Source organism: Xyrauchen texanus, chromosome 40, assembly GCF_025860055.1.
Source record: "Xyrauchen texanus isolate HMW12.3.18 chromosome 40, RBS_HiC_50CHRs, whole genome shotgun sequence".
Taxonomy (NCBI): Eukaryota; Metazoa; Chordata; class Actinopteri; order Cypriniformes; family Catostomidae; genus Xyrauchen; species Xyrauchen texanus.
In genome coordinates this window covers 6,824,811-6,837,494 of record NC_068315.1, presented here as the reverse complement: position 1 = coordinate 6,837,494, position 12,684 = coordinate 6,824,811, and the positions used below count along the sequence as shown (strand labels likewise).

General features: G+C 38.4%; 1 protein-coding gene across 6 annotated transcripts in view; it reads right to left on the bottom strand.

Annotated features, from left to right (window-relative positions):
• The window catches only part of sdk2b (sidekick cell adhesion molecule 2b), a 436,106-nt gene that overhangs the window by 80,393 nt on the left and 343,029 nt on the right, over positions 1-12,684 (bottom strand). For all 6 annotated transcript variants that reach the window (XM_052112358.1, XM_052112359.1, XM_052112360.1 and 3 more), the window contains exons 3-4: positions 12,351-12,457; positions 6,981-7,128 (exon numbers count right to left, since the gene is read on the bottom strand). In XM_052112358.1, the coding sequence (XP_051968318.1) occupies positions 6,981-7,128; positions 12,351-12,457 (255 nt within the window). The remainder of the gene's footprint in view (positions 1-6,980; positions 7,129-12,350; positions 12,458-12,684) is intronic.

Below are 12,684 nucleotides of genomic sequence, written 5' to 3'. Positions count from 1 at the left end.
GACAGATATAATTTGATTGAGTTTTCCAGGAGATCATCAGGAATTAAATAACACATACACAACCAACACCTGTCTAACAAACAAAAGGTAATGCTTTTCCTACAGCCAATATCTTTTTCTTTTTTTTTTGCAGAAAAACAAAACTAGTCTCTCTGGTGCCTTCAGTGCCTGTTGTAACAAAATCCTTTCTGACACTCTAGTCAAATATATTAAGGTCTCAAATAAAACCTTGGTTTCACCACCCACAAAAACACAACCTGAGCCAGACCATGTGTCTTAAACATTTAGCCCCAACCATGCCTGCCTAACTGCTGTACGCCTGATATGTCCAAGGAAATCAATTCAACGCTTGTTTGGATCGAACACCCTTGGGCTCTGTGACCTTAAACATATGCTGAAGAATGATGTTATGAATATTTAATCCTGATTCAGAGATTCCTCACTGACCATGTTTATATGCACATGGAAATTCCAATTAATAACATAATTGGCCATATTTGGATTATGTGTGCATCATGAAAACCCATTAAAGTTGCAATAAGCAGTTTTATTTTGAAATGCCACACATAAAATGCCCCTACTATCTGTTCGTGTTCCATCTGAGACAATATTTCCCTTTGAAAATTTTGTACAATACATGGCCGAGTGCATTGTGTATTGTGTAAGTGCACAAAGTATAGTACGGAATTTGAGACACAACTACCGTACACAATTTAGCAAGCAAATGTTTCAAATACATTAATAGCTGAAGTGACCTCAAATCTGACAATTTAAGAGTCACACTCGTTAGTGAGAATGTAGTTAATGTGTCTTAGCATAGGAACTGCCAAACTCTCAACAAACACATGGTTAAGAACATACAGGTGAAACTCGAAAAATTAGAATATCGTGCAAAAGTTCATTAATTTCAGTAATTCAACTTAAAAGGTGAAACTAATATATTATATAGACTCATTACAAGCAAAGTAAGATATTTCAAGCCTTTATTTGATATAATTTTGATGATTATGGCTTACAGCTTATGAAAACCCCAAATTCAGAATCTCAGTAAATTAGAATATTGTGAAAAGGTTCAGTATTGTAGGCTCAAAGTGTCACACTCTAATCAGCTAAACACCTGCAAAGGGTTCCTGAGCCTTTAAATGGTCTCTCAGTCTGGTTCAGTTGAATTCACAATCATGGGGAAGACTGCTGACCTGACAGTTGTGCAGAAAACCATCATTGACACCCTCCACAAGGAGGGAAAGCCTCAAAAGGTAAATTGCAAAAGAAGTTGGATGTTCTCAAAGTGCTGTATCAAAGCACATTAATAGAAAGTTAAGTGGAAGGGAAAAGTGTGGAAGAAAAAGGTGCACAAGCAGCAGGGATGACCGTAGCCTGGAGAGGATTGTCAGGAAAAGGCCATTCAAATGTGTGGGGAGCTTCACAAGGAGTGGACTGAGGCTGGAGTTACTGCATCAAGAGCCACCACACACAGACGGGTCCTGGACATGGGCTTCAAATGTCAAACGTCTTACCTGGGCTAAAGAAAAAAAGAACTGGTCTGTTGCTCAGTGGTCCAAAGTCCTCTTTTCTGATGAGAGCAAATTTTTCATCTCATTTGGAAACCAAGGTCCCAGAGTCTGGAGGAAGAATGGAGAGGCACACAATCCAAGATGCTTGAAGTCCAGTGTGAAGTTTCCACAGTCTGTGTTGGTTTGGGGAGCCATGTCATCGGCTGGTGTTGGTCCACTGTGCTTTATTAAGTCCAGAGTCAACGCAGCCGTCTACGGGACATTTTAGAGCACTTCATGCTTCCTTCAGCAGACAAGCTTTATGGAGATGCTGACTTCATTTTCCAGCAGGACCTGGCACCTGCCCACACTGCCAAAAGTATCAAAACCTGGTTCAATGACCATGGTATTACTGTGCTTGATTGGCCAGCAAACTCGCCTGACCTGAACCCCATAGAGAATCTATGGGGCATTGCTAAGAGAAAGATGAGAGACATGAGACCAAACAATGCAGAAGAGCTGAAGGCCGCTATTGAAGCATCTTGGTCTTCCATAACACCTCAGCAGTGCCACAGGCTGATAGCATCCATGCCACGCCGCATTGAGGCAGTACTTAATGCAAAAGGGGCCTAAACCAAGTACTGAGTACATATGCATGATTATACTTTTCAGAGGGCCGACATTTCTGTATTTAAAATCCTTTTTTTTATTGATTTCATGTAATATTCTAATTTTCTGAGATTCTGAATTTGGGGTTTTCATAAGCTGTAAGCCATAATCATCAAAATTATATCAAATAAAGGCTTGAAATATCTTACTTTGCTTGTAATGAATCTATATAATATATTAGTTTCACCTTTTAAGTTGAATTACTGAAATTAATGAACTTTTGCACGATATTCTAATTTTTCGAGTTTCACCTGTAAAGTTCTAGATGAAAAGACTGTCGAATGAGTAACAGTTATTCAAACACAAAAGGCTGTTCACCTCTTATCTAAATTGAATTAGACCTAAATGGAAAAAAGAAACAGCTCTCCTTTAACACTCATTTGGAGTGGAGCTGCTCCTTGAATGTGTGTACAATCCGAGGTTCTGATTATACACAACATTAGCCCTCCCAAATAACACAACAAATCAAATGCAGCCAGTGGAAAAGGGCCTTCAAAATTGCATTCCCATCCAATAATGAAAGAGTAATGGCTATTGCAGTTAAATGACTGCTTTTCAAGCCGCTCCTTGCTCCCTGTAGGCAGTATAGAATTGAAGGAAGGGTGTTGTCTACACCATACCAGAACAGACAAGACTGCTGTGGGACTCACGTGCTGATGGTCAGGGCAACTTCACAACCATCTCCAAACTTCAGAATTACAAAATTACCTTATTGCCGTCATTGATTTGTTATTGGAAGATAGATAGATGGATGGATGGATGGATGGATGGATGGATGGTATTTTAGTTTAGATGGACGGATTGACAGACAGGAAGATGAAATTGACTTTTGGTTTGGTTTGGTTTGGTTTGGATGGATGGATGGATTAAATTTTGTTTTAGATAGATGGATGTTAAAATGTTTGTTATAACATGATGTATAAGTTAAGTTTTTTTAGACAATATTTTGCTCTTATTGTATGATAAATTAATAAAGAATGAACATGGATGATGGGATGGATGGTATATTGGTTTAGTTGGAGTCACCTTATAAAAGCTGTTTTATTCTACTTGGAGAGGGTCCCCAAATGAGGGCTGCCATGTTAGGATCACATGTCCAGCTGAAATATGCTCACTTAATATCAATAAACAACCTGTCATTGGACACTTTCACCAATGGGCAAAATTATGGCTGATTGTGAATAGTGAAATTCTACAATGGCATCAGTGAAATTCTACAATGGCATCAGTGACTGAAAACGTTTGTGTTTAGATGTCCCTAAATGTCAGTGTTAGTCCAAGATGGATAGATAAAAATACATAAAACATTACTGATTGCATCTTTAAATGTGCATTATATGCTTTGCTATCCACATATTGAAGATATTTTCTCAAAAAGAGAAGCTTGGAAAAAAAAGACTGGAGTGACAAGCTTCACAGCTCTCACTAAGGCCAACAGGAGCAGATGTAGAGCCGGAATGGAGGAGAGAGAGTCCCAGTTGCTGCCTCTCTGCACGAATTGCTTTACCAAAGAGAAACTTGAGTCAGGGGAGCATGGAGAAAGAAGGTATGTGGCTTCTGCTGGACAAGCTTTTCCATTCTACAGCTCAATTTACAAGAAATTTTGACATTTTCTTCTTGCCCAATATGAGGATAAAAAAGAAAGATAGAAATATATAATTTGGACGATGGGTAAATGTTGGTCTGGCTTTAGTTGGTGCACACACACACACACTCAAGATGAAGTGTTCTGGATGAGTAAAATGCTTTTAATGAGTTCTTACAACTTCTGTAACACACTTACTCATTAAAACCACCTCTTAATAGTATAATCATAAGCTGGGTTTCCGTCCACATTTTTATGTAATCTTGGAATATTTCCAAAAAAAAAGGGGTGAATGGAAACACCATAAGGTAAAATATAATTCCCAAAATGTGCATAAGAATCAAAACAACAACAGTCTTTTTTACTTACTTGTAATATAAATAAAAAAAACATCTGAGTTCCCATAATCTTTCATAGAAATAGAATAACTTTCTCCACTATTATATGACATTATATTATATTATATGACATTACAGCTGGAAAATGCCAAGGAAGCATGCATTTATTTTAATGAGGATCTTCAAAAAGAGTTTAAGTCCTAAAAAAGGAGCCACAGACAGTGCCTATGAAGTGAGGTATGAGATTTTTGAAGCTCACTTTTCCATCGCCCATGGAGGCTGCACCGACATCGTGCAACATGTATATACAAAAAAGAATGTGGAAGCTGCTAAAAGTAAGTGTGTCACACCAAGTGTTAGCGATTGTATTGTGATGCAAAGTTCAGAATCGGACAAGTTGCACACAAGTGAAGGACATTTTTCTTATCATTCTGTTGTGCACGGCCATAGCTTTCCACGTCATGGAGTTTGTTATATGCCTTCCTGGGACATCTGAATTTTGGAGCACCTGTTCTCATTAATGAAAGCAGCATGGGGACTGGATAAATCTCGAGTGTTACAGTCATGAAGGCAAACGCTTTTCAATTCTTTTTGTCTTAATTTTGGACTGGACTGCTCTGCATTTTACGATAAACTCTTGAAAGACAAGTGCACACTGATAAAAATAGCTTCCAGCAAAAAGTACAAAGTGACAACAGTTACAGGTGAGGATGCACCCTATATTTCTCATTGACCGGCGCCTAGGTAAGGATACGTCAAGTTCATTTTTGCTGGGAAGGGGCTGTCCCATTTTTCACAAGCAGGAATCTGGTCACTCAAAACCTAAAGTTACTATTATTTGGGAAAATATCAACAGCACTGTTAATTCACAAATGTAGGAAACTCAAGTTTGTAAGTACTGGCAAATGTCATTTTAACATCAAAAACAGTCTGTTGCTGGAATTGCAGAGGGATGTGAAAGCAAACATAATTGCACTGTAGAAACATGGCTCTCTCCAAGACATTGATTACATTGGTCTATCCTCTGGCTGTGTGATTGCATGATTAAAGGAGAAAGAGAAAAGGCAAAAGTTGAGTAAAAAAGATTTGTGCTTCTGAAAACCCTGTTTAAAACTCCTTGAGACGCACAGGTAGTTCCACTAAAATGAAGACCACCAAAATGAGTACTATCTAATGAAAAAAAAATTGTGTGAGAATGAGAGATAAGAATTAACAATTTTAGAGTTTTTCAGTGTTAAAAGTGTTATGACAGTCTAGCAGTCCTCCACAGGCTTCTCGGTCAATGTTACGCTTTTTTCATTTATCATGGAGTCTTTGAAACTGCGACAGAGTTGCCAATGGCCTGATTACAATTTTAAGAAATGATTTTGCTGCAATACATTTTATCTGCTCCACTCATTTGCACGAGGTAACCTTGGCTTACAGCTAGACGCAGACGTTCACTAACTCTGTTATGTGTGAGACACATAAGAGCATGAAGAAGCACCACAGGAGGACACAGAGAGTGAGGAAGACAGAAAGAATTACAGCAATAGGATATATTTGGATACATCTTTTACTCACCCTCACACAATTCCAAATCCATATGACTTTCATTCTTACAAGGAACACAAAATTTGAATTTTTAAAGAATATGGCTGCTCTTGTCCATATAATTAAAGTGAAAGGGCAAACCTGACATGTTTAACACCACCATATTTTATTTTAATAACTAAATATCTTAGAATAATTACCTAAATTTCAAAATTTCTCATACAAAGCTTAGAATACAGTGCACAAGTCGTTAGGAACCTTTTATGATAATTTTGGATAATTTACATAAAGTCATTTTAGAGCATAACAGCATATAATTTTTAGACAGAAAGTCAATGGGGTTTGAAAAAATATGAGGGTAAGTAAATGATGACATGATTTTAATTTGTGGTTGAACTATTCTGCTGTAAAAAACAAAACATAGTAATACACTACACCAACACTCAAACTGAGAATAAATGACTTTTTGAAAAAATGGCAATCAAACATTTTTTTGATTGCCCAGCTGAATTATCTCCACATTTGTCTCACTCTGTTTTTGAATCCTAAAAGATTGCGCCATAGCTGCCAGTCACAGGACAGATCATAGTATAAGAGACATGATATTGGTTAAAACTAAATTGGCAAAATGCATAGTTTCTGTGTTTTTTGCATTTGCAACCATAAACAACAGGTGTATTGCCACCCAAAAAGGCTATTTTTAATACTGGATGGATGGATGGATGGATAGATAGATGGACAGACTGTATTTTGATTTGGATGGATGGATGGTATTTTGGTCTGGATGAAAGGATGGATAGATGGTCAGACTGCCTTTTGGTTTGAACGGATGGATGGATGGATGGATGTATGGATGGCTGGATAGATAAATGGACATACTGTCTTTTGATTTGGATGGATGGATGGATGGATGGATGGATGGATGGATGGATTGATGGATGAATGGATGGATGGATGGATAGATAAATGGACATACTGTCTTTTGATTTGGATGGATGGATGGATGGTATTTTGGTTTGGATGGATGGATGGATGGATGGATGGAAAGATGAACAGACTGTCTTTTGATTTGGATGGATTGATGGATGGATGGATAGATAGATGGACAGACAGTCTTTTGATTTGGATGGATGGATGGTATTGTGGTCTGGATGGATGGATGGATGGATAGCAAACAAACACCTACGCAAGTGCACACACACAAATACACAATGCCTGGAGGCGATATCATGCTATGTGTGACTCTCCAGACTAGATGCAATCTGACAAGGATTCCTTAAAAACAAAAGTGGAAAGACAAAGACACAAAAGTAAAAGAAGGAGAGAACAGTAAAAGAGTCAAATAAATATTTAGAAACTTACATCCGGCTGCTGGGAGGAATTTTGCGCCCATCTCTGAACCACGTAACCTGTGGCTGGGGGAAACAGCGTATGCGTGGTGCTAGTATGACGGCTCCCTCTCCCTGGGATATGGCTTGGACCCGTTCCCCTTCCTCAAAACCTCCCATATCTATAGTTAAACACAATCCGAGGGACAAAGAGTAAGCAAAGAACATGACATGGCAAATGTGATATAGCTCGTGTGTTAGCAGACTCTTAGCGGTAAAAGTGTAGTTAACCCAAAATTTGACTCATCCTCATGTTGTTGAAAAACCACATTACTTTAATTTTTTTTGGAATTCAAAAGATGTTAGGCAGGAGTGCAAAAAAAGCAATGAAAGAGAATGGTGAGACTAACATACTGTCTTACTTGCTTGTGTTCCACAGAAGAAAGAAATTCAGAAATGTTTGGAACAAAATTATATTTTTGGGGTAAACTATCCCTTTAAATGTGTGTCTAACATTGCCTTCGAGTCCTCCTAGGCAGTTCCTACTTAAGAGTTTGTCGGTTTTGACGGGATGTGTGTTCAAGTAATTTTGGTCAAATATATATAATTGCATTATTATTAAAGTTTGCTATTTGTTATGGCTGCCCATGAGAAACACACCACAGCAGAATATTTTATAACACACCAATACATTCTCTCAGTGACTGTTACCATCTTTTTTAACTGGAGAGTGTTTGACAAACGTGTTCTGACAGCATAGCAGACATCGTCGCAGTTGTCATCTGATTTAAGATATTATGGGTAGCTAGCTATTGGCCATGACAGTGACCAGAAGTGTCTGATCTGAACAGATGTTTACCGTGCACTAAATCAGTAGTCGTTCTCATTTACAATCCTATTTGATTCAGGACAATAAATGTCCTTGTGCTGATACTTGAACTCTACCTAGATTTTAAATGAAGAGTTCTGCCCAAAAAAATTTATTTTCCACATTATTTCCTCATCAGCGTTATTTCCACCATGTATTTTCTGGTTTAAAGAGAACTAGAGAGAATGTCAGAGGAAGTAAAAAAAATTATATTGACTTTACATGGACACCAGAAAGTGGATTATTTCGACAAAATGGCATTAATGTTTACATGCACTGCAGCGTACTCTTTAATTCTGTATACATGCTGCTCGGTCAGTAATCAGATTTCTCCACAGCAACATAATTTCCCTTGGACGCTTGTGTAAGTAACAAACATGGTATCTGAGGAAGACTTCCCTTTTTATTCTCTGTGGCATCCCTTAATTTCCAGATATTCCAGAGTTGATGCTGTGTTTTTTTCCTTAAACTTCCATCATGACCTGCAGCAGAATTGTGCTGCAAGTGTGTGGTTTCGTATACATAAAACTCTGTGATTCCACCAATGCAGAGGAGAAAACAAGCAAATGTGTGCGATATTTTCCATTGCTGTGTATAAATGGGTATAGTGGATGTACTCCCGGAAATGTTGAATTATTTCCACTATGTTGACTTGTTGTTGGGCTCCATCCTATGACGTTTGTTATATGGCCTGATCATGCACATACGCACTCCTCAAATTCTATAAGAATGCCTCTTATGCATTCACTTGGCCAAATAAGCTGCATTCTCCAGGAGAAACCCAGGTGTGTTAAACCACTTTCTAGTAATCCCTTGTGGTGTAATGGTGTAACGACATTCACGTTTACATGACATTTCAGAACGCTACTTTCTGCAAAGACCCTGGAATATACAATTTCCTTAAGTGCAGGTAAATTTGGTCATTGGGTAAATGATGGCTAGTAAATTATGACAAAATTTATATTTTTGGGTAAACTATTACTTTAAAAAAAAAAAAAAAAACCTTAGGAAGAGTTTTGATGAAAATACAGTTTCAGGTTACACGTAAATAATATATGATATTTCAGGTCTCTATAAAGTGATCCTGCTCTTAAAAAACTGCCATAGTTTGTATGGTGTGGAGGAGATTTAAGAATCAAAGCCATCTTTTTTAAGATTCTTTAAGAGCATTATTCATCAAACAAGCTAATCAAGAAAAGCCACTAAAAATCTCCAGTGTGCCTTTGATATCAGATCGTTGTGATTTTCTGTGTGCGATTGCTCTCACTTCATTCTTCAAATGAAATGAATGGTAATTGTATGTATGTCTGAAGAAAACATACACAATCAAATGAGCAAACAGCATAGACCTGACAAAAGTCAAGTACTTTCTCATAGCTAGATCGATGCAAAGATGTTTAAACTGATAGTTCATCCTCACCTTGTTCCAGACTTTCGTTCTAATATGAAACACAAATAAAAAAAATTATAAATAAAAATAATGCATGTTTATGAGCACTATGAGAGAAGCTGCTTCACAGTGGCTGAAAGGTGTTTTTTATTGCTAAAAACAATGCAAGTCATCGTGTGAATATGAGGGACATGCATTTTGAGGGCTACAGGCTCTAAACCTTTTATAGGGGCATTTGCTTCAAAATTGTCAGTTTGGTGATGGGGGGTACAATATACTGTATGTTGGACTGTGTATGCTTGACCTTACTTTATTTTTCCCTACAATTATTAGAATTGTTTTTATTTTTTTTAAATAATTACACTTTTATCAGTGGAGTAGGCGTGTTAATATATCAACATGTTATGCTTAGTAATTAGTCATAAAATTTGATTTAATTAACTTATTTGGTGGGATAATTAAAAAAAACAACAACAACAAAGCAATAATTTAAATTTAAATGAAATCTTTCATCTATACAAGCAGATACGTCTTTAACCAAAGCAGGCTCACAGAATTCAAAACATAATTACCTGTAACACGTTAAAGGGTTAGTTCCCAAAAAGGAAAATTCTGTCATTATTTACTCACCCTCATGATATTCCAGGTGTGTGTGTATGACTTTCTTTCTTCACCAGAACACATTTGAAGAAAAGTAGAAAAAGATATCTCAGCTCAGTAGGTCCTTAAATTTCAGGTGAATGGTGATCCGACATTTGAAGCTCCAAAAACTGTTTAGTGCTTTTGGAGCGGAAAAGTTAAATATTTAAGTATTTTTTAATTATAAGCCATAGTTTCCGGTAAGCTTTACGAGAGAGTGGCGATAACGAGGCCATGATACAGATTTAATCTCACACTCTCCTCTCGGTTGAGACATCCAGGATAAGCACACAAATGTACCATTGTGAGTAAAGAAACAGATCAATACAGATCTAAACCAAAACCAATGAAGCTTCTTTACAGCGTTCCTCCTCCTCACTTGTAAACAGCGCTGCTTTTCCATGTTTTTCACACGTGCCTCAGTTCTCACGAGTCTCATGTGCCAAAGTGATTATATCACATGTGCATACCGCTGCTTACCGGAAGCGATGATTTAGAGTTAAAAAAGTACTTCAATATTTATCTTTTTCGCACCAAAATCTGTCGTGTTGTGAGAATTTTCATTTTTGGGTGAATCCCTTTAAAGACAAATAATGATTGCGAGTAAAGTCGCATTATCGGAAAGTCTGTTTCCTCACCAAAATCGTATGCATTCAGAAGAATTTAAATATGATACACAAGCTGCATGGACTATATGACTCTTTTAGGTCATTTTTAACTGCCAATTTTAAAAGGCGGCGTGACGATGAGGAGGACGTGGCCGGACCGTGAGGGTGCTGAGTCACCTTATCAGCCTGGAGTGGGATAAAGACGAGCCAGGGGCACCAGCTGTGTCTGTGTGTCTATGTGTTTTATGTTATGTTTCAGTTCTTTTATGTCATTAAAGTTATGTTGACTGTTCTGCCAGTTCCCGCCTCCTCCTTGCCCATCCTGAACCCGTTACACTGGTGCCGAAACCCGGGAAGTCCTCACCGCTGCCGTCACACAGGTAATGGAGGAGTGCTGCCAGCCGCCGGAAATCAGAGGAACCTTTGCTGTCTGCCTGGAAGGTGAGGAGCCATTCCATCCACCAGGGTTCACACAACTTGTTACCGTCCACCAGGGATGGAATGGCTGAGGACCAGGCGATGGCGTGTCCGGGGAGTGGCGTGTGAGTTTCTCTCTCTCTCTCTCTCTCTCTCTCTGTCTCTCTCTCTCTCTCTTTTCCCCTCCCTCTTGTCCTCTCCCTCCCCTAGACTCTCCCAGGGCTCCAGAAAGGCGGGGAACACTTACTGGCAGAGGACAGCCAGAAGGGCAACACCTCCTCTCCAGGAATGGAGGGGAGTACGTCATGCCGGAGGATTCCCCGGCCTGAATCGGGCGGTGGAGGAGTATGACAAGGAGGAGGGTGTGGCCGGGCCGTGAGGGTGCGCGACTGGCGCTGAGTCACCTGATCAGCCAAGTTCGATCAAGAGAGAGACATGCGGCCACTGTGTTTGTGCGTCTATGTGTTTTATGTTATGTTTCATTTATTTTGTCATTAAAATGACATTGACTGTTCTGCCTTCTCCCACCTCCTCCTTGCCCATCCTGAACCCATTACAGGCAGCCTTCGATATTCTACTTTTAAATCTCCTTTTGTGTTCAACAAAAGAAAGAAGGTCATATGGAAACAACAGGAAGATCAGAAAATTATGACAGAATTTTCATTTTTGGGTCAGCTATTCCTTTAATCAAACACATCAAATGCTTCCTTAAATAATTCATTTAATATTTATCCATTTCAAAAGTTTTCAGTACCTGCCATTAACCACATCCTCCTTGACGTTTGTTAGTGTTATGTACCCCCTCCTTTTATTAGTTCCAAAATCAACCAAAAACCTTGAAAATAGACAAATCATTTCTGTTCTAATATTTTCAAATATTGTTGTTGGGCTGGCTCCATTTCAATAAGAAACGAAGCTGCAAGCAATTTTGAATAAGGGAAAAAAGACAACATGTCAACACTTTTGGACCGATTCAAGGACAGGAACGAACTGTTATATCAACACATTTAAGCGGAACCATTTGAAAGAAGTTTTCTGGAGTAAATCAAGGCTCTTGTCGCACTAACCAAGGGAAATCAAACTTGGATAATGGTGGAAAACATCTATTGCGAGGTCAGTGGGCAGTGAAACTTAAACCTGGCTTGATGCACCAGAGACTTGCTACTCGGTTCAAGTGCAACAGCTGTTCCACATGCTAAACATATTATAAAATGGAGGAATTAATTAAATTCTGAGAGAGGGAAGTGATTGGTTGCCACAGCCTCATCAATCTAATGAGGAAGTTATAGTGGAGCATCTGTCGCGTTGGCGAGGATTTTTAAATATTTTAATAAAACAGAGGTACATCACCTCAATAACAGATGCAGTGCCTGTGAAACATACATACACAGACAACACAAGGGCACAATCTGAACACATGATCACAATCAAACTCACAATGGCTGTCACACACATAAATCCAAAGTTACTATGGTTACTCACATGCCACTTGTACTTCGGTTCTCCTCTGTAACAACGCTCCAACCCTGTTCCGCACAATGCACCGATAGAAGCCAGTGTGCGATCTGTCCAGAGATGGTATCAAATACCTGTGAGAAATAAATCAGAGGGTTTATACTCCAAAAACACACTAATATACACTGGAACCTAAATGTCTCAAATAGAAAATCTGGGATTCAATATTTGATTTACCAATTGACTCCTGAATTACCAAATGATCCATGATTTCTAGCAGTCAGATCGAGCCATTTTTAACCATTTATGTTTCATGTTTTTTTATGCCTATTTCTAAATGACAGCATTTTAATATCTCATT